Source organism: Pongo abelii, chromosome 18, assembly GCF_028885655.2.
Source record: "Pongo abelii isolate AG06213 chromosome 18, NHGRI_mPonAbe1-v2.0_pri, whole genome shotgun sequence".
NCBI lineage: Eukaryota > Metazoa > Chordata > Mammalia > Primates > Hominidae > Pongo > Pongo abelii.
The window spans coordinates 32,926,450-32,947,283 of NC_072003.2; the positions used below are offsets into that span (position 1 = coordinate 32,926,450).

At 51.7% G+C, this 20,834-nt stretch overlaps 3 protein-coding genes across 23 annotated transcripts in view; all 3 read left to right on the top strand.

Moving 5' to 3' along the window:
- Nucleotides 1–3,375, top strand: part of SRCAP (Snf2 related CREBBP activator protein) — a 41,518-nt gene extending 38,143 nt beyond the window's left edge. For all 7 annotated transcript variants that reach the window (XM_024233827.3, XM_054534874.2, XM_054534871.2 and 4 more), the window contains one exon: nucleotides 285–3,375. In XM_024233827.3, coding sequence (XP_024089595.1) covers nucleotides 285–2,969 — 2,685 coding nt within the window. In that variant the 3' untranslated portion in view covers nucleotides 2,970–3,375. The remainder of the gene's footprint in view (nucleotides 1–284) is intronic.
- A 130-nt stretch (nucleotides 3,376–3,505) lies between these two features.
- Nucleotides 3,506–8,401, top strand: TMEM265 (transmembrane protein 265). Of its 3 annotated transcripts, XR_010137744.1 has the most exons (4): nucleotides 3,506–3,952; nucleotides 4,986–5,153; nucleotides 7,032–7,693; nucleotides 8,311–8,401. XR_010137744.1 is itself a non-coding variant. In XM_009250653.4 (3 exons), the coding sequence occupies exons 2-3, from the start codon at nucleotides 4,989–4,991 to the stop codon at nucleotides 7,191–7,193; spliced, it is 327 nt and encodes a 108-aa protein (XP_009248928.1). In that variant the 5' UTR covers nucleotides 3,506–3,952; nucleotides 4,986–4,988; the 3' UTR covers nucleotides 7,194–8,401. The 3 variants fall into 3 exon arrangements, 2 of the variants coding, with proteins under 2 accessions (XP_009248928.1, XP_002826393.1); XM_009250653.4 differs by having other exon boundaries at nucleotides 7,032–8,401; XM_002826347.6 differs by lacking the exon at nucleotides 3,506–3,952 and having other exon boundaries at nucleotides 4,647–5,153; nucleotides 7,032–8,401.
- A 3,038-nt stretch (nucleotides 8,402–11,439) lies between these two features.
- Nucleotides 11,440–20,822, top strand: PHKG2 (phosphorylase kinase catalytic subunit gamma 2). 13 transcript variants are annotated; one of them, XM_054534884.1, is made up of 10 exons: nucleotides 11,440–11,627; nucleotides 12,014–12,126; nucleotides 14,112–14,287; nucleotides 14,555–14,609; nucleotides 16,701–16,766; nucleotides 16,863–17,026; nucleotides 19,652–19,742; nucleotides 19,837–19,990; nucleotides 20,060–20,185; nucleotides 20,274–20,822. In XM_054534884.1, exons 2-10 carry the CDS (start codon nucleotides 12,032–12,034, stop codon nucleotides 20,565–20,567), a joined length of 1,221 nt encoding a protein of 406 aa, XP_054390859.1. In that variant the 5' UTR covers nucleotides 11,440–11,627; nucleotides 12,014–12,031; the 3' UTR covers nucleotides 20,568–20,822. The 13 variants fall into 13 exon arrangements, with proteins under 13 accessions (XP_054390859.1, XP_002826394.1, XP_054390857.1 ...); XM_002826348.5 differs by having other exon boundaries at nucleotides 11,453–11,699; XM_054534882.1 differs by having other exon boundaries at nucleotides 11,470–11,699; nucleotides 19,825–19,990.
- Nucleotides 20,823–20,834: the final 12 nt, after the last annotated feature.

Consider the following 20,834-nt stretch of genomic DNA (forward strand, 5'->3'; position numbering starts at 1 on the left):
CCGGGTTCAAGCAGTTCTCCTGCCTCAGCCTCCCGAGAAGCTGGGATTACAGGTGTGCACCACCACGCCCGGCTAATTTTTGTATTTTTAGTAGAGACGGGATTTCACCATGTTGGCCAGGCTGGTCTTGAACTCCTGACCTCAGGTGACCCGCTGGCCTTAACTTCCCCAAGTGCTGGAATTACAGGCGTGAGCCACCATGCCTGACCTGGAAGCTGCTAATTTCTACTCACTCTCTACTCTGCTTGCCTCCTCCTGACCACTTTTGGGCCCTGTTATTGTAGGAGCAAGTGGAAGCTGCCCGCAAAGACCTGGACCAAGCCAAGGAGGAGGTGTTCCGCCTACCCCAAGAGGAGGAGGAGGGGCCGGGGGCTGGGGATGAGAGTTCCTGTGGGACTGGTGGAGGCACCCACCGGCGCAGTAAAAAGGCCAAAGCCCCTGAGAGGCCGGGGACTCGTGTCAGTGAGCGTCTTCGTGGAGCCCGGGCTGAGACTCAGGGGGCAAACCACACTCCTGTTATATCCGCCCATCAAACTCGCAGCACCACCACACCACCCCGCTGCAGTCCTGCCAGGGAGCGAGTTCCCAGGCCAGCACCTAGGCCTCGACCCACTCCAGCTTCAGCTCCGGCTGCAATTCCTGCCCTTGTTCCTGTCCCAGTCTCTGCCCCAGTACCCATTTCAGCCCCAAATCCAATAACCATTCTCCCTGTCCATATCTTGCCTTCTCCTCCCCCTCCTTCACAGATTCCTCCTTGTTCTTCTCCTGCCTGCACCCCTCCTCCTGCCTGTACCCCTCCACCAGCTCATACACCGCCTCCAGCCCAAACCTGTCTTGTAACTCCTTCCTCTCCTCTCTTGCTTGGTCCACCTTCTGTGCCCATCTCTCCCTCCGTCACCAACCTCCCCTTGGGCTTGAGGCCTGAGGCAGAACTGTGTGCCCAGGCATTGGCATCTCCAGAGTCCCTGGAGCTGGCTTCTGTGGCCAGTTCAGAAACCTCCTCACTTACTCTTGTGCCCCCTAAAGATCTGTTGCCAGTTGCTGTGGAGATCCTGCCTGTGTCAGAGAAGAACCTTTCTCTTACCCCTTCTGCACCCAGCCTGACCTTGGAGGCTGGCAGCGTCCCCAATGGTCAAGAGCAGGAGGCACCAGATTCTGCTGAGGGGACCACCCTTACAGTGCTGCCTGAAGGTGAGGAGTTGCCCCTGTGTGTGAGTGAGAGCAATGGCCTGGAGCTCCCACCCTCAGCAGCATCTGATGAGCCACTTCAGGAGCCATTGGAGGCTGACAGGACCTTGGAAGAGCTGGCAGAGGCCCAGACCCCAACCTCCAGCCCAGAGAAGCTACAGGAGCTCATTACAGCTGAGGTTGCAGCTCCATCCACCTCATCTTCAGCCACTTCCTCGCCTGAGGGTCCTTCACCTGCTCGACCTCCTCGGCGTCGCACCAGTGCTGATGTGGAAATTAGGGGTCAAGGGACTGGTCGGCCAGGACAACCACCAGGCCCCAAAGTGCTTCGAAAGCTGCCAGGACGGCTGGTAACTGTGGTAGAGGAAAAGGAACTGGTGCGGCGGCGGCGGCAGCAGCGGGGAGCTGCCAGCACCCTAGTGCCTGGGGTCTCTGAGACTAGTGCCAGCCCGGGAAGCCCGTCTGTCCGCAGCATGTCAGGGCCAGAATCCTCTCCTCCCATTGGTGGGCCCTGTGAAGCGGCTCCTTCATCCTCACTGCCCACTCCACCCCAGCAGCCCTTCATTGCTCGCCGTCACATTGAGCTGGGGGTGACTGGTGGTGGCAGCCCCGAGAATGGAGACGGAGCACTGCTCGCCATCACCCCACCTGCTGTGAAACGTCGGAGGGGGAGGCCCCCCAAGAAGAACAGGTCTCCAGCAGATGCTGGGAGAGGTGTGGATGAGGCAGCCTCATCGACCTTGAAGGAAAAAACCAATGGGGCTGACCCAGTCCCTGGGCCTGAGACCCTAATTGTTGCAGATCCTGTCCTGGAACCACAGCTTATTCCTGGGCCCCAGCCTCTTGGACCCCAGCCAGTTCACAGACCCAATCCCATCCTGTCACCTGTGGAGAAAAGAAGGCGAGGGCGACCCCCTAAAGCACGAGATTTGCCCATCCCTGGGACCATTTCCTCTGCAGGGGATGGCAACTCCGAAAGTCGGACACAGCCACCCCCACACCCATCACCCCTAACCCCACTCCCACCGCTGATAGTTTGTCCCACTGCTACTGTTGCCAACACTGTCACCACTGTCACCATTTCAACGTCCCCACCCAAACGGAAGAGGGGCCGACCTCCCAAGAATCCTCCATCACCTCGGCCCAGCCAGCTCCCTGTCTTGGACCGTGACAGCACTTCTGTTCTCGAGAGCTGTGGATTGGGGAGGCGACGGCAACCCCAGGGCCAAGGAGAGAGTGAGGGTAGTTCCTCTGATGAGGATGGAAGCCGCCCCCTCACCCGCCTGGCCCGCCTTCGGCTTGAAGCAGAAGGAATGCGAGGACGGAAGAGTGGAGGGTCCATGGTGGTGGCTGTAATTCAGGATGACCTGGACTTAGCAGATAGCGGGCCAGGGGGGTTGGAATTGACACCTCCTGTGGTCTCATTAACCCCAAAACTGCGCTCGACCCGGCTGCGTCCAGGGTCTCTAGTCCCCCCACTAGAGACTGAGAAGGTGCCTCGCAAACGAGCAGGGGCCCCAGTTGGTGGGAGTCCTGGGCTGGCAAAGCGGGGCCGCCTACAGCCCCCAAGTCCCCTGGGGCCTGAGGGTTCAGTAGAGGAGTCTGAGGCTGAAGCCTCAGGTGAGGAGGAGGAAGGGGATGGGACCCCACGCCGACGTCCTGGCCCCCGCCGGCTTGTTGGGACCACCAACCAAGGGGACCAGCGCATCCTGCGCAGCAGTGCCCCTCCCTCCCTGGCTGGCCCTGCTGTTAGTCACAGAGGCCGCAAGGCCAAGACGTGAGTGGGCTGCCCCTCCACCTAGGCTTTCCACCGTGGCCGCTCCCTCCATGACCAGGCCTGACTCTGTTAACCACTACTTGAAGTCTTGAGGGGGAAAGCCTCCAGGGAGACATAGGGGCCTTCTCCCTTCTTCCCACCAAAGTAGGGGGTAGGCAACTGGTTGTCATGGAAATGGGGATCATCACAGTCCCCTTCCCCTTCACCCCACGTGGCTGGGCAGTGTTAAGGGTGGCAAGATAGTCTCTGTCCCCACCCCCTTGTACTTGATTCCCCAGCTGTCTTTCACAGCCCCCCACCCTTAGGGGAAAGGGGAGGGGCTTCTCTACAATGAGGTTTTTTTCTTTTTTTTCTTTTTTTTTTTTTTTTTTAAAGAAGAAAAAATAATAAACTTAGTTTCTGTACGAGCATCCGCGTAAGGAGGCTTCTGATTTTCTGGTCTGGTGGAGGGTTGGGTGGGAACTTGGGCATCATTTTTCTCCTCCCTCTTGTTCTTGCAAAGATCCTAGCACCTGATCTCTAGCCCAGGACTGTATGTTCCAGGCAGAAATCTACCCAAGAAGAGGGAAGATGGTGAATTTGATGTGGTAGGGTGCCTTTCCCTAGTCAGTTTGAAGTCACGGACATCCTTTTCCTCTCATTTCTTTTCCCTCGGTTCCTAGACGTTCCTCGGAGCTCTTTGATGCCTCAGACCTTTCCCTTTTATCCCTCTTGCTCAGGTGCTTCCTTTCACAACTTTTTCCAGAGGGCAGGCGTCCTAGCTCCAGTTGCTCCATCCCTTGGGCCCTCCCCTGCTCTTCATCTAGCCAAACTGGTTTGAGTCAGCCACACCCCTTCCCAGCTCCCTGGGCTCTTCAGGTGGTGGCTGGCCACTCAACCCCACCCCTGGGCTTGGCTTGGAGCCCTGAGTCAGCTCCATCACCACCCAAGCCAAACCAAAGCTGAGGCAGGAGCCGAAACTCAGAGTCCCTCAAGGCCTATAGCCAGGTAAGAGCCCTGTTCATTTTTACATTCTCTGTACACTCCCTGGGCCCTCCTTGTGTCCTCCTGTTGACTCTATGCTTACCTCATCTGAGTTATTTCTTTGTATCTACTTCCCTGCAGCTTCCTGGCACACATCATTCTTTGCTCTCTGCTTGTCTCGCCCCTTTCATCTTTCCTATCCTTTGCTACTTGGGTTCAGGGAGCCAAGGTGGTTTCATTTTGTCTGGGTTGTAGGGGAATGGTTGGAGATAAGGGTAGAAAGGTGGTTTGATGTCAGGGCCTAGAGGACCTGAGAAGTAGGGAGACAAGAAATGATTAAGTAGGGCATCATTTTGCAGGTTTCTGTGTGGTAATGAGGTCATTTAGACTCAGTGTACTAGTCTGATTGTGTTGTGTGGCCTGGGTTAAAATGGAGAGAGGAGGTGGCAGGGAGGCAGCATAGCAGAGGAAGCCCTGACTTAGGGAAGTAAGGTCTTTCTGATGTTTGGTTTCAGCAGTAAAAAAGGGCTTACTTGGGTACATTTTCTTTACCTTTCTCCATTCCCATAACTGTTTTCATGTAAAATGGCTGCTTTGCTTGAAACGGGGTGCAGTACCTAGGGTCCTGCTCTCTGACATCTATAATACTCAGGGGGCAGCCTCTTCGGAATTTGGGGGAATTGTAGTGTCCTTTGAAATACAGATTAAAATAACAGATTCATAGCAGCTTTCAAGAGTTTGTATTTCTCCTGCTTCTCGGTGTGCACCTGTCATTTGGCTTCTTCCCACTTGTTCAAACACTAAATAATACAGATAATGCCTTGTCTACACTGGCTTGCTTTCAAAGACTCAGAAGCTCATGCTCAGGTAAAAGGATTCCAGCCACACATTTCCGCTCCTGCTCTGTGAGTCACTAGAGGAATTCCCCAGTAAGGCAGCATTCCTGAGTGCCAGGCTAGGCCATGAGAACAGAATGCTCTGAGAGGGGTGGAGTCTGAGCAAGCAAGGCCAAGGGCTCAGTTGTTGGGCTCACAAGTACCTTGACTATCGCCCACAGGTGATGGAGGACGAGGAGAAGGCAGTGGAGATCTTGGGCAACACGGAAGCTGCTCATCCTCCATCCCCCATCCGCTGCTGCTGGCTCCGCCTCCGCTGCTTGGCAGCTGCTAGCATTATCTGTGGCTGCTCTTGCCTGGGAGTCATGGCTCTGGTGTTTGCCATCAAGGTGAGGAGGGCAATTCCCATGGGAACGGGGGGTGGGTATAAGGCAATGGTTTCATGTATCTGATCTATCTGCATTGATCAGTCACTAAATACCTATCAGTGCTCTGGGCCTAGTGCCAGAAATAAGAAGAAGACAGGGTTCCTTGTCGTCAGAGGACCCATAATCTAATGAAAGAGGTGACAGTGAAAATGGGTAATTAATAGAATGCAGTTCATCAGTACCGTAATACAGGAAGCACAGGACAGTCTGGGAGTCGGGGAGGATCTATGTATGTAATTATATATGTATATATGGTAGAATAGGTGACTGGAAAGGCATCCTAGGAGAGATGACAGGATTAATCTTAAAGCGTGAGTGAGTAAGTGTGGAAGGGCATTCCAGGTAAAAGGAGCAGTGTCTACAAAGGCCTGTGGAGCACTACTGGACCAGTGAGGAATAGTGAGAGATGAAGCTAGAGGACCCAGATTCCCAAGGGCCTCCAGTTCTGTGCTTAAGAGTTTTGACTTTATCTTGAAAGTACTGGGGAGGCATTGAATGGTTCCTGCAGGGGAAAGTGACATGGTCAGATTTGAGTTTTAGAAAGATCCACTCTCAAGGCCTACATCGAGGGTGAATTGGAGGGGGCAAGGCTGGAGGCCGCTGAATGGTGATGAGCACAATCTCTAGGAGTCTGAAAGACACTATTGGGTTTTTGAGAGGGCTTCACCATTTCAAAAAGCCTATTAGAAACAGCACATGTCCGCCGGACGTGGTGACTTAGGCCTGTAATCCCAGCACTTTGGGAGGCCGAGGTGGGCAGATCACGAGGTCAGGAGATCGAGACCATCTAGGCCAACATGGTGAAACCCCATCTCTACTAAAACAAAAATTAGCTGGGCGTGATGGTGCGTGCCTGTAATCCCAGCTACTGGGGAGGCTGAGGCAGGATAATTGCTTGAACCAGGGAGTCGGAGGTTGCAGTGAGCCGAGATCATGCCACTGCACTCCAGCCTGGTGACAAAGCAAGACTCTGTCTCAAAAAAAAAACAAAACAAACAAAAAAACAGCACATGTCCTTTAGGAAAGGCTACACAGGCTAACTTAAACTTCATGCTGGAATTTTCTCAACCCTAGACATATTTTAACAGTCAGAAACTGTAAGAACTCCTGGGTTCCATTAGGGCAAAATCCTAAAAAGGGCCCTTAATGATGACAAAGAGGCTGGGCGCAGTGGCTCACGCCTGTAATCCCAGCACTTTGGGAGGCTGAGGTGGGCAGATCACTTGAGGTCAGGAGTTCGAGACCAGCCTGACCAACAAGGTGAAACCCCATCTCTACTAAAAATACAAAATTAGCTGGGCGTGGTGGCACGTGCCTGTAATCCCACCTATTCGGGAGGCTGAGACACGAGAATTGCTTGAACCTAGGAGGAGGAGGTTGCAGTGAGATCGCACCACTGCACTCCAGTCTGGGCGACAGGAGTGAAACTGTCTCAAAAAAAGAAAAAAAAAATGGAAAAGATGAGGCCCATTGAGCTATGAGAATGAGGTGGTGTTTGGGCATGAGTGAAGTACTACTACTCCAGGCTCACTGTTTCTTGCCGATAGTTACAAATTCTGAATCAATCTTGGATAGTTGGAAAGAATGGGGAATAAAAGAATTGGAAAGTACTTTCCCATATGTGATCTTGTGAGCTATGGCTACCCTGAGAAGTAGGCAGGGCCCAGAGATGGGTACCTTATTTTGCAGATGAGAGGTTAGAATCAGAAACTGGAAAGGGAGGTAGAGGGTTTGGATGTGAGATTTTGATCCGTGACAGGGAAGGGGGAGTGGAGTGGGGAAATGGGCACCTTGGGGCAGAAGCAGGGGGAGAACCTAACCAAGAACCTGCCCCCACAGGCGGAAGAGCGGCATAAAGCAGGCCGGTCCGAGGAGGCAGTGCGCTGGGGGGCCCGGGCCCGGAAACTCATCCTGGCCAGCTTTGCTGTCTGGCTTGCTGTCCTCATTCTGGGTCCCCTGCTGCTGTGGTTGCTCTCCTACGCCATCGCTCAGGCTGAGTGACCCTGGATGGCCTCTGCTGAGAGCCAGCCGAGACCTCCTGGATCCTGCAATGCGGCATTGCTAAGGTCCTGTGACAGCAGTGGTTGGAAGGATCCTGGTTGGAAGGATGGGGACTCTCTCAAGGGGCTTTGGAAGAGAGGAGGGCAGCAGCTGAGACTGATGAGAGGAGGGCAGCCTGCTCTGTTCTTTCAGGGCCCCCCACCCCCATCTCCCCTACCCTAGCCCACCCTAGGGCCTCTACCCAGCGGGAGGGATTGAAGACCAGGCCTGGTTTTATTAGAATTCATTTTGTAATAAAAGCCTTTTTTAGTGGTGAAATACTCCTGTCTAATTGTTCTCCCCCTGCTTTCCCTTTGGGCCCTTGGTGAGAGCCAGACTGGACATCTGACTGATAGCAGAAGCCAGCATCCACCTCATCCAGGAGCTCCAAGAGAAGGAAACAATTTTTATTTTCTTCTTCTGGAAGTTTCCCTTCTTGGAAAGACCCCAGCTTCTCCCTTGTACGTCCACAGAGACTCTGAGGCCAAGAGTAGTAGCAGCTGCTACTATTTATTACTTACTATATTCCAGGCTGTGTTCTAAACACTTTATGTTTCTTAACTTCCTCCAGTTTTCAGTCACTCAGTAGGTATCTATACTATCATATCCATCATATGAATATATCACATATGATAGGTACCAACTATCTGAGTGAAAACTGGAAGAAGTATTCTAAAATGACAGTGTTCTCATTTTATACTTGAGGAAACACACAGATTTGCACAAGGTCCTCAGCTACTAAATGGTAGAGCTTGAGACTGAACCCAAACAATTTGGTTCCAGAGCTGAGAGAGGAGTGAAAGAGTTGGGTAACAGCAACAACCATCCTGTACATGGAGATTTGAGTGATTAAAATGGATTTTCATATCTTTTATCTTGAACCTTATAATATTTCAAACATTTTTTTAAATTATGAAGTATATCATACATACAGGAAAATACCCAAAACAAGTATACAGTTCATTAACACAAAGCAGACGTGAATAACCATATTCAGTAAAGAAATTGGAACACTGTCAACACTTCAAAGCCTCCTTTATACTCCTCCCAATCACTGCTACTTCCTTTCTTCCCACAGGTAACCACCATTCTGACTTCTAGCAGTGTCGTTTAATTTTGTCTGCATTTGAACTTTATATAAATGGAATCATGTATTCTTTTCATGTTAACATTGTGAGATTCGTCAATATTTGGAATAGGTGTAGTTTTCATTGCTGTGTAGTATTCAATCATATGAGTGTATCACAATTTGTCCATTTACTGTTGGTGGACTTTGGGATGTTTGCAGTTTGGGGTTATTATGAGTCATGCCTTTTGGAGTACGTGTGTCCTGGCAAGCACCTTACCATAATTCAGAGTCCAGAAGAGCACCTAAAGGAACTGGAGATGTTGCACACTGAATGAAGAGAGACTAGAGGGGAAGGAGAGGCACATGATGGCTGTCCTCAGTGTTCCCAAATGCTCCGGGAAGAAGGAAGAGAATTGATTGGTGGTCTCAGAAGTTAGAATTAAAACAGTGGGTAGAAGCCAATATACAGGGCAGTGTTCTCAACATAGCTTCGCAATGGAACCACCTGGGAGCTTTAAAAAGTAGTTAGGCCTGGGCTTTACCCAGACTACATTCTGACTTAATTGGTGTGAGGTACAGCCTCCGCATCAGGATTTGTTTCCCAATTAATTCTAGTACACATAGTTTGAGAACTACTGCTCTATAGATAAGATTTTATTGGATTCACTCTGCAATTTCTAAATCAGGAAAAAACGGTAACACATTTTAGAAAGTGTTTTTGTTTTTTTGTTTCTTTGTTTTGAGATGGAGTCTCGCTCTGTTGCCCAGGCTGGAGTGCAGTGGCACAATCTCGGCTCACTGCAAGCTCTGCCTCCTGGGTTCACACCATTCTCCTGTCTCAGCCTCCTGAGTAGCTGGGACTACAGGCGCCTGCCACCATGGCCGGCTAATTTTTTGTATTTTTAGTAGAGACGGGATTTCACCATGTTAGCCAGGATGGTCTCGATCTCCTGACCTCGTGATCCACCTGCCTCGGCCTCCCGAAGTGCTGGGATTACAGGCGTGAGCCACTGCACCGGGCCTGTTCTTTGTTTTTTTTTTAACTCTTAAGTTCTGGGATACAAGCAGAACATGCAAGTTTGCTATGTAGGTATACATGTGCCATGGTGGTTTGCTTCACCCATCAACCCGTCATCTAGGTTTTAAGCCACCATGCCCTGCTAATTTTTGTATTTTTAGTAGAGACGGGGTTTCACCATGTTGGCCAGGATGGTCTCGATCTCTTGACTTCGTGGTTCACCCGCCTCGGCCTCCCAAAGTGCTGGGATTACAGGTGTGATCCACCGCGCCCGGCCCAACACACAGATCTTAAGTGTGCAGCTTGATTATTATTATTATTATTTTTTTTGAGATGGAGTCTCGCTCTGTCACCCAGGCTGGAGTGCAGTGGTGTGATCTCACTGCAACCTCTGCGTTCTGGGTTCAAGTGATGCTCCTGCCTCAGCCTCCTGAGTAGCTAGGATTACAGGCGGGTGCTACCACGCCCGGCTAATTTTTGTATTTTTAGTAGAAATGGGATTTCACCATGTTGGTCAGGCTGGTCTCGATCTGACCTTGTGATCCACCCACCTCAGCCTCCCAAAGTGCTGGTATTACACGCCTGAGCTACCGTGCCTAGCTGATGAATGTTTTAACGTAAATAAACCTGTGTAGTCAGTCACTCGCCACCTATACGAATATAACATTTGCAGCACATCAGCAAGCTCCCTCATGCTCTTCATTATTATTTTTATCCCTGATATTGACCTATGGAAACCCTTTCAATCTGGTTCCTGTGTCCTTGTGATAAGCCCCGCTCATTAGTAATTTCTGGCACAAATCACTCCAGACTCACCTTGTACTTCCCCTGCTGAAGCCTAGAAATTGGCCATTTCTCTTGAACAGACTTGGTTCCTTTTATTGGGGACTGTTAATGAAAAATCAGCATCTAGACACTAGGCGTTCTACTGGGAAGTTACTGCTTAGGGCATTCTGAAAGCAGAGGTAAGAGCCAGTAAATAGTTAATGTTATCTATTTTAAATCTTTTAAAAATCTTCTAAAAAATTCCAGTCAATCATAGGGTTCTTTCTCCACTTTCCCCATTCCAGATTCCAGATTCCCACAGTTAAGAACCTTGGTTTCCAGTCACATCAATATGTTGATTACTCAGCTTCAGAATAATTATCCCGTTATATTACCAAACAACAAATCTAAGTAAAGTTCAAGATTTCTTTGCAATTTTGCCTTTAGATTGATGGTATAGAGTCAAAGTACTCTATAAAAAGTTACCTGAATTCATTTTTCTTTCTTCATAATTGTAATCCCAAAGTGTCATTTCTAAGATAGCTGTTGGAAGATAAGTTAATTTTTTTCCTCTTTGGCTGGAACATAACCTCCACAGGGTAGGGGTGTGTGTTTCATTGCTCTCAGTCTAGTCCCTAGGTCTTAAGACGGTTATAAAAATTTGTTAGTGAATGCCAGGTCTGAGCTGTGCACTGAGTCGCTCCTGGCAGAATCTAACAACCTGGTGGGTTTAGAACAGAGTGTGATACAAGGCTTTTGGGAGAGGGTGGAAGATTGAGAAAGTGTCTAAATCCCAGATAGTAAACGCTAGGGCTTTGGATGTATTCAGGAGTTGAAGCGGACACAGAAAGAGACGGCTTCTTCTGGCCTTCTAAGTCCGAACTAAGAGGCCAAGCTGGGGTCCAAGCTGCGTGTGTCCAAATGTTTTAAGGGCTGGAGTGTACTCAGGACAGGTGCTTTGGGCCAGGCTGCTAATATTGAAAAGAGCTTGCTGGGCGTTGTGGCAGCATTTTGGGAGGCCGAGGCGGGAGGATCGCTTGAGCCCGTAAGTTCAAGTCTGCAGTGAGCTATGATCGCGCCACTACACTGCAGCCTCAGCGTGGGCTACAGAGCGAGACCCTGATTGAAAAAAAGAGAAAATGCTGAATTCAGTTAGGGATGCTTGGAGGAAACCGAGGGAACCCTGCTCAAGTCTGGGAACTAGAGGCGCGGGAAGGTCCTGCTTCCCCGCCCCCCAGAGATCGCGTTTCCCAGTAAACCCAACTTCCGGGTCCCATTCCAGGCCTCCAAGCCCACGTGACAACAAGCTCCGCCCTCTGCTGTCCCGCAGATGCCACTCGGTGATTGGCCATATCTGAAGCCGCGCCCCGGCGTCGCGTCGCAGGCTTAGGTCACGCCCAGCTCCGACTCACGCCCCAGCCCCAATTGGGCGGCCGGTTTCCAATCGGAAGGGCTTCTGAGCCTCAGTCTTCGGGCGGCGCTGACCATTGGCGGGCAGGATGGAGGCGGAGCCTTGGGTCGTCGCCCGCCGCCGGGGGTTAAGGTGAGCGACTGCAGGCGAACCCGGCGACAGCGCAGCTCGCGTCGACCCTGGCTCATCTACCTGCCCCCGCGGGTGAGCCTGCACTAGACCCCCGTCCCCCTTCCTGCGCCCGCCCGAATGCGCCTGCGCGGCAACAGCCGCCTGCTCTGGCGCCCCTTCCCCCTGCTTCCTGGGCACATCTCCCCACTCCCCTCCCTGCCCTGCCATCCTCCCGCCCCCAGGCTCTTCTGCGGGGTCTCCCCAGTCCGGGTCCTTCCCCCACCCTCCCCCCACCCCCCAGGACCCTGGCGCCCCAGCCGCAAGGGCTGCGCCCCCGGGAGCCGCGATGCGGGTCGTCTCAGAGCCTGTGGGCCTCCCTGCCCTCACTGCCCTCCTCCTCCGCGCAGGCCCCCGCCTCCTTCAGGATGACGCTGGACGTGGGGCCGGAGGATGAGCTGCCCGACTGGGCTGCCGCCAAGGAGTTTTACCAGAAGTACGATCCTAAGGACGTCATCGGCAGGTGAGGCCGCGGCCAGGGAAACGGAGGTCCAAAGAGGTCGAGCCCCAGCATTCCCGCTTCCGTTTGAGGGCGGGGTGGGGTGGGGTGGTGGTAATGGTGGTGGTGGTGGTGGTGGTGGTGGTGGTGGTTGTGTGTGTGTGTGTGTGGTGGTGGGTGGGTGGGTGGGTGGGTGTGTGTGTGTGTGTGTGTGTTTCTTTCAGGGTTTTCTCAGGAGAGGACTGGTTTTTTTTTTTTTGAGACGGAGTCTCGCTCTGTCGCCCGCCCAGGCCGGAATGCAGTGGCGCGATCTTGGCTCACTACAACCTCTGCCTCCCGGGTTCAAGTGATTCTCCTGCCTCAGCCTCCCGAGTAGCTGGGATTACAGGCGCGCGCCACCACGCCGGCTAATTTATATTTTTAGTAGAGGGGGGTTTCACCATATTGGCCACGCTGGTCTTGAACTCCTGATCTCGTGATCTGCCTGCCTCACCCTCCCAAAGTGCTGGGATTACAGGCGTGAGCCACCGCGTCTGGATGACTGAATAGTTCTAAATGGGAAGAATCAGTGGTCAGTGGAGAACACCTGGTGACTAGACTCTTACCTTGGGTCAACCCCATTTTTTCACGGATTCATTCATTTATGCCTTCAACACAAAGCTCAACACGGGGAGGGCAGAAAAGATGCGTATGCCCTGGAGGTACTCCACCCGAAGTGACTGAAATTGGCACGTGAACGTTAAAACGGCATCAGGCTAGATAGGTAGAGGTCTGTATCAAGTGCTATGGGATTCCAGAAAAGCACACCTTCTCAGGAGGAGTCACCTTTGGGTTGGGTTTTGAGGTATGAGTAGGAGTACGGGGGGGGTCTTTAAAATCGCAAAAATGTATGCATGTGGTGGATGTCTCCAGCTTTCATCAGATTCTCAAAGAGGCTCATTAAAGCTGGGTTATAATTAAAACATGGCCTCAAACTCAGATGCCTTTAGTGGTTGTGCAGGAAATTGAAACCGTGAAGTGGCCAAGAGTAAGAGAGTAGGAAGTGTTGTGGAAGGTGGAGGGTTCTTGCCTCACCTATGATGTGTGAATTCAGATTTGTGTTAAAAAAAAAAAAAAATTGCACTGGTCAAAACGTAACACATCTGAGGGCTGTGTTTGGCCTGTGGATCAATAGTTTACATCCCTTAATTTAACTAGATGTGGGTGGCCGAATCCCCGAGTGAGTTATGTGAAGCCAAGGAGGCCCCAGAGAGCATAACAGTAAGGCTCTGTGAAGGGCAGCCAGGGAACCAGCATAAGAAATGGGATTTGAGGCTGGATCCTGGAGGGATTTGCTCCTTACTCTGAGGAATGTGTAGGGTCATATGGAGTTGGTGATAGCCTGAGCAAGGAAATCCTTGTCTAGGACTTTGTGTGTGCCTCATGAATGCCCTTTAACATCCCTCCAGGATGCTTTTGGCTGCATTTCACAGCTGCAGGAGCTGAAGTCCAAGAACCTTATGTCAGGGGACCACTTAGGTTAATTGGTAGCAAATCTGGGGTCTGCACTAAGGTCTAATTTTCAGCTTTGGTCTTCTAGTTAATGGCTTCATATTTATTTGGAGCTTCCTACATTTGAGGGAACTTTGGGATTTGGATGGGGTAATCAGGCAAGTGCGAGTGGAATATAGAGGGAGACTTAGATCTTTCTTCCCCCTTCCTGCAAGGAACAGGTGCTGAGGCTCAGTGTGGGAAGGACTTGCCTAGACTTTCCCATGGAGGAAGTGGCAGAGCCTGGATTTGAACCCAGGCCCTACCTGCCTTCCCTGTGAGCTTTTGTGTTGTGCCTTGCTGGGTACTCAGGTTTCTGAGGCTGCTGTGAAGCCAGGGTGAGCTCCTAAGCTTGTTGCCCTGTGATCCAGATGGGTCTTCAGAGTCTGGCACAGCGGGCATGAGGATGCTGAGGCCCTAGCCTGTGCGGAAATGTGAGCACAGAGGCCCTGACTTGTGCTATTTTCCGGCTCTTACAGAGGAGTGAGCTCTGTGGTCCGCCGTTGTGTTCATCGAGCTACTGGCCATGAGTTTGCGGTGAAGATTATGGAAGTGACAGCTGAGCGGCTGAGTCCTGAGCAGCTGGAGGAGGTGCGGGAAGCCACACGGCGAGAGACACACATCCTTCGCCAGGTCGCCGGCCACCCCCACATCAGTGAGGCTGTCTTCCTTGCTCCTGTTAGCAGATGACCCCCCACCTCCTGCTGGCCCTGCCCATAGCCCACTTCCGCCAACATTGCCTCCACACCTCTCCTCCCTTCATTCCACTAAAGAGTGGCCATCCTTTGGGCCCCCACTGCCTCCTCTGGTTCTCCTTTCTTCCCAGTAACAGCCCGCTGCTGTCCCAGGGTGGCCAAGCCCTGTTAATGTGCATCCACTCCTTTCCATCTCTGTCTCTCTGCCTCTCTTCCTCTCTCCCTAGTCACCCTCATCGATTCCTACGAGTCTTCTAGCTTCATGTTCCTGGTGTTTGACCTGTGAGTATCTCCCTGCCACCATCTGAGAAGCCTCCTACCCACCTCCATGTATGGCCGAGCATTTGCGGCACATTGGGCTGGACCCACCCTGCTCACACCTTCCTGTTCCAGCTGGGGCTCTCTATTACCTGGGCCTGCCTGCTAGCCCATGGCTCTGGCCTTCTCCCTTGGTGCCATGATTGAGGCAAATTCTTTAATAGTGACTAGCGGCGGGGCACAGTGGCTCACGCCTGTAATCCCAGCACTTTGGGAGGCTGAGGCGGGCGGATCATGAGGTCAGGAGATGGAGATCATCCTGGCTAACACGGTGAAACCCCATCTCTAGTAAAAATACAAAAAATCAGCCGGGCGTGGTGGCGGGCGCCTTGTAGTCCCAGCTACTCGGGAGGCTGAGGCAGGAGAATGGTGTGAACCTGGGAGGCGGAGCTTGCAGTGAGCCGAGATTGCGCCACTGCACTCCAGCGTGGGCGACAGAGTGAGACTCCATCTCAAAAAAAAAAAAGTAATAGTGACCAGCCAGGCGTGGTGGCTCATGCCTGTAACCCAGCATATTGGGAGGCTGAGGCGGGTGGATCACCTGAGGTTAGGAGTTCAAGACCAGCCTGGACAACATGGCCAAACCCCATCTCTACTAAAAATACAAAAATTAGCTGGGTGTGGTGGTGCATGCCTGTAAGCCCATCTACTCGGGAGGCTGAGGCAGGAGAATCGCTTGAACCCGAGAAGTGGAGGCTGCAGTGAGCCGAGATCATGCCATTGCAATTCTCCTGCCTCAGCCTCGTGAGTAGCTGGGACTACAGGTGCCTGCCACCACACCCGGTTAATTTTTGTATTTTTTTTAGTAGAGACGGGGTTTCACCATGTTAGCCAGGATGGTCTCGATCTCCTGACCTTGTGATCCACCTGTCTTGGCCTCCCAAAGTGCTGGGATTACAGGCGTGAGCCACCGCGCCCAGCCTGAACAGATTGCGGCCAGGTGCAGTGGCTCACGCCTGTAATCCCAGCACTTTGGGAGGCCGAGACACGCGGATCACGAAGTCAAGAGATCGAGACCATCCTGGCCAACATGATGAAACCCCGTCTCTACTAAAATACAAAAAATTGGCCAGGCATGGTGGTGGGTGCCTGTAATCCCAGCTAATCGGGAGGCTGAGGCAGGAGAATCGCTTGAACCTGGGAGGCGGAGGTTGCAGTGAGCTGAGATCGTGCCATTGCACTCCAGCCTGGTGACAGAGCGAGACTCTATCTCCAAAAAAAAAGAGAGTGCTCAGCAGTGGACTGACCACTTAGAAAATAGATCCTCGCTCACCAGCCTCTCACGCTGCTTAACACACTAACTACTCTGGTATCTGTCTCTGCCCATCAGTTCTTTTTCTGGTCAGAATCTGAATGTCAGATGCAATTGGTATAATGCAAACCAGTTGCAAAGGTATTTCGAAAGAGAATGATTTGAATTCCAAAGATTTAAAAGAGGCCCTTGGAAAAAATTCATGAAGGCTTCAATATAGTTACAGAAATGTCCCTCTGCAAAAGTCAGAGGGGACGTAAGAATGTCTATTATGCCATCCTGCAGCCGTGCAGAGTGACTACACTCCCCAAAACAGCACCTGATAATGTTACTTTGAGGACTGATGCAGAGTGCAAGTATAACCTCAATTTTGAAAGTATTATTTTTAATTGACACATAATTATAACCTCAGCTTTTAAAGACAAAATTTCAACATGAGGTCCTATTCAACCTTTGTGCCACAAAAAACTGAAATTTTGGTTCATGTTCTTTATAGATTCACTTTGAGAGGCCTTTTTCAGGCATAGTTACTCTCAACAAGAACCTCCTATAAATTATATTGTCGCAAGAAGTCTCTTATTTTTGCCATAATTGCCCCATCATGGCATAATGCAGGTATTTCAGCTGCCAACACACCAGGCCAAACTGCCTTGTTGGAGTGCTGTGTCTCTAGACCCTTTGGTTTGTCCGCAGAGGAATCTATCTTTAGTGGCCTCTTCCACGATATTTTGTATCAGCACTGGTCTGTTTTCTCAGCCCCCACTGTGGGATGCAGCTGCCTCCTATGCCCCTCCTTCCCTTAGGATGCGGAAGGGAGAGCTGTTTGACTACCTCACAGAGAAGGTGGCCCTCTCTGAAAAGGAAACCAGGTAAGGGTTGAGCCTGCAGCCCCAAGGGTGAGCAGGGGGTGGGACAGGGCAGGGAGGAGCTGAGGAGGAGACTGCACCCGCCTCCCCTTCCCCCAGGTCCATCATGCGGTCTCTGCTGGAAGCAGTGAGCTTTCTCCATGCCAACAACATTGTGCATCGAGATCTGAAGCCCGAGAATATTCTCCTAGATGACAATATGCAGATCCGACTTTCAGATTTCGGGTTCTCCTGCCACTTGGAACCTAGCGAGAAGCTTCGAGGTGAGGGGATCTAGTGCCCTAATAGGCTTGGGAGGGTAGACCCAGGTCTGATGAGATTGGTTGGCTGGGTCTGAGTACCAAGTTCCTGGTGCCAAGAAAAAGGGAGAAGTCATTGGGCACTTGCCAAGTACCCTGTGGGCACAAAGCCTGTGTTTACCTCAGAGTGGGCATCCTGACCTGGGAGGATGGAGACAGACAAGCAGGCAGGCAGACAGTGGTGCACAGTGGGCAGAGGGCCAGGCCAGGGGAGCCCGGAGGAAGGAATGCCAATTCAGCCTGAGCCCCATAGAGGAGGTAAGAAAGGGAGCAGAGCAGAGTCATGCTCAGCCACATGTTCAGCCACGTTTGGGGTCTGGAGTGCAGGACCACAAGAGCCTGATGTGATGTGTCCAGACTGCACTTCCCACCTGGGCCCTGGGCCTCAGGTTCACCTGATGTGAATACAGTTGTGACAGAAATGTTTCTACTGCAAATGGGAAACTTCAAATAAAATTCACCTGTGGGATTCTTCAGACCCTTTAGTCTGCCACTGACTCTCTCCCTCAATGGGTTTGTACTAGACTTATGAAAAGCTACCGTTTACTGGGCATTCACCTGTGAGGCAAGCACCAGTCTTTTTTTTTTTTTTTTATTTTTTGAGACAGTCTCACTCTGTCACCCAGGTTGGGGTGCAGTGGCATGATCTTCACTCACCGCAATCTCCACCTCCTGGATTCAAGCTATTCTTCTGCCTCAGCCTCCTGAGTAGTTGGGATTACAGGTGCCCACCACCACGCCTGGCTCATTTTTGTATTTTTAGTAGAGATGGAATTTCACAATGTTGGCCAGGCTGGTCTTAAACTCCTGACCTCAAGTGATCCTCCTGTCCCAGCCTCCAAAAGTGCTGGGATTACAGGCGTGAGCACTGTGCCTGGTCAGCACCAGTCTTTATATGGCTTATTCCCCTAAATCCTCTCCACAGCCCTGTGTGACAGATAGTATTTGTGTCTCTTTTTTTATAGATAGGCTTAAAGAGGTGAGATGACTGCTCTAGGGTCCTAATGCTAGGATTTGAACTTGGACAGTCTGACTCCAGAGTTCATACTCTTAATGGGTGGACCTACATGTCTGGTGGATGTTGTACTTTAAAACCCTTTGGCTTCCACATGTACTTTTCCCCTTTCTGGAATCATCTTTGCCTCTGCCCACTGCATCCTCTCCTTGGCTTGGGTAATTCAGGCTTCACTTTAAACCTCCAAGGCAGCTTAGGTCCCCTTGCTTTCTGTTCTCCCATCTTTATTCACAACACGTCTTACTCTATTGTTATTTCTCGCTTGCCTTCAGGTAGACAGTGAGCTCAGTAAGGGCTCATCTCATTTGCCACTTGGCGAATCAATGCAACTTGGCATTCAATAAATACTTGGTATAGAAATGAATTTCCCAAGAAAGTCAGTTTCAATTCGGGGCTGTTCAAATCTCCTGGAAGTGTGCCATGGAACACGGTTCAGAAAGTACTGGAAGAATTGGTGCCCGAGTGGTAGAACAAACTAAAAATACAGACATGAGCCAAGCGTGGTGGCACGCATCTGTCACCCCAGCTACTCGGGAGGCTGAAGGAGGAGGATCACTTGAGCCTAGGAGCCCAAGGCTACAATGAGCTGTGATAGTGCCACCACACTCCAGCCTGTGTGACATAGTGACCCTGTCTCTAAAAATAAATAAATATAAAAATACAGAGTTGGATAAAGTTTTGGAGGGCTCTGGACTTTAGAACTGTAGATTTGATCATGTGTCATGATGTGGAATCAGGGAAGGGTTTTAAACAAGGGACTTACCCATTATGTGCTTTAAGAAATCCCATAGCTCACCGAGCGTGGTAGCTCACGCCTGTAATCCCAGCTCTTTGGGAGCCCGAGGCGGGCAGATCACGAGTCAGGAGTTCAAGACCAGCCTGGCCAACATGGTGAAAGCCCATCTCTACTAAAGATACAAAAATTTAGTCAGGCGTGGTGGTACGTGCCTGTAATCTCAGCTACTTGGGAGACTGAGGCAAGAGAATCACTTGAACCCAGGAGGCGGAGGTTACATTGAGCCGAGATCATGCCATTGTACACCAGACTAGGCGACAGGGCAAGACTCCATCTCCAAAAAAGAAAAGAAATTCCTTATCTCCACTTCTTCCCCTTGGGTTGAGTGATGGTTGGAGATTATAGGAGGAGGAAGAGGTTTGGGCAGATAGGAATGCAGAAAATTTTTTTTGCATATGTATTGTGATGTATGTAAAAATACATAATCTTTCCATATGCATTATGATATATATAAAACTAAGGTAACAAGTTGTGAGGAGTGGATAGGTTGGCTTGGATAGTGGGTAGGTAGGGTTGGAGGAGGCAAATGATATGGTGGAACAAAGACCTTGAAATCAATCCAAAACCCAGGTTTTCCTAGGAAGGCCACCAGGAGCCATGGTGAGCCAACTGTTGAGCAGGGATAGTGCCTCGGCAGGAGACTTGGTAGAAGGCAGACAGGAGGGAGATGGGAACACTGGTAGTCCTGGCAGCGTTGAGGAGGCTCCAGCAGAGATCTAGTGCTAAGGGCCCTGGAGGGGCTGGTGGCATCCCCTCAATCTTGGTCCTCTCTCCCCAGAGTTGTGTGGGACCCCAGGGTATCTAGCGCCAGAGATCCTTAAATGCTCCATGGATGAAACACACCCAGGCTATGGCAAGGAGGTCGACCTGTGAGTTCCTGGTCTCCCCCTCCCTCCCGTGCTTGCTGTCCTTTGCTGGGTCTGCCCATCACCCAGTCCCGCCTGACTCCAGTCTCTTTCCCAGCTGGGCCTGTGGGGTGATCTTGTTCACACTCCTGGCTGGCTCGCCACCCTTCTGGCACCGGCGGCAGATCCTGATGTTACGCATGATCATGGAGGGCCAGTACCAGTTCAGTTCCCCTGAGTGGGACGACCGTTCCAGCACTGTCAAAGACCTGGTGAGCTGGGGCTGAGAGGACAGTAGGGGAGGCCCAAGAGCTGTCCCTCATGCTCTGGGTCTCTCCTAGATCTCCAGGCTGCTGCAGGTGGATCCTGAGGCACGCCTGACAGCTGAGCAGGCCCTACAGCACCCTTTCTTTGAGCGTTGTGAAGGCAGCCAACCCTGGAACCTCACCCCCCGCCAGCGGTTCCGGGTAAGCCTGAGTGTGTCAGGGTCTGGGCCCGTTCCTCTGTCCCATGATCTTTCCCCTGCACTAGAGCTCACCCTGCCCCCCTTCCCAGGTGGCAGTGTGGACAGTGCTGGCTGCTGGACGAGTGGCCCTAAGCACCCATCGTGTACGGCCACTGACCAAGAATGCACTGTTGAGGGACCCTTATGCGCTGCGGTCAGTGCGGCGCCTCATCGACAACTGTGCCTTCCGGCTCTACGGGCACTGGGTAAAGAAAGGGGAGCAGCAGAACCGGGCGGCTCTCTTTCAGCACCGGCCCCCTGGGCCTTTTCCCATCATGGGCCCTGAAGAGGAGGGAGACTCCGCTGCTATAACTGAGGATGAGGCCGTGCTTGTACTGGGCTAGGACCTCAACCCCAGGGATTCCCAGGAAGCAGAACTCTCCAGAAGGGTTTTGATCATTCCAGCTCCTCTGGGCTGTGACCTCAGGCCCACCACTGATCCTGCTACCCTCTTGAAGACCAGCCCGGTACCTCTCTCCTCACTGGCCAGGGCTCTGAGATCAGAGCTGGGGTGGAAGGGAGCCACTCTGAACGCCACGCCTGGCCCGGTCAGTGCTGCCTGCGCTGCATATGAAATAAAATCTGCTACACGCCAGGGAGAGCAGGTGTCC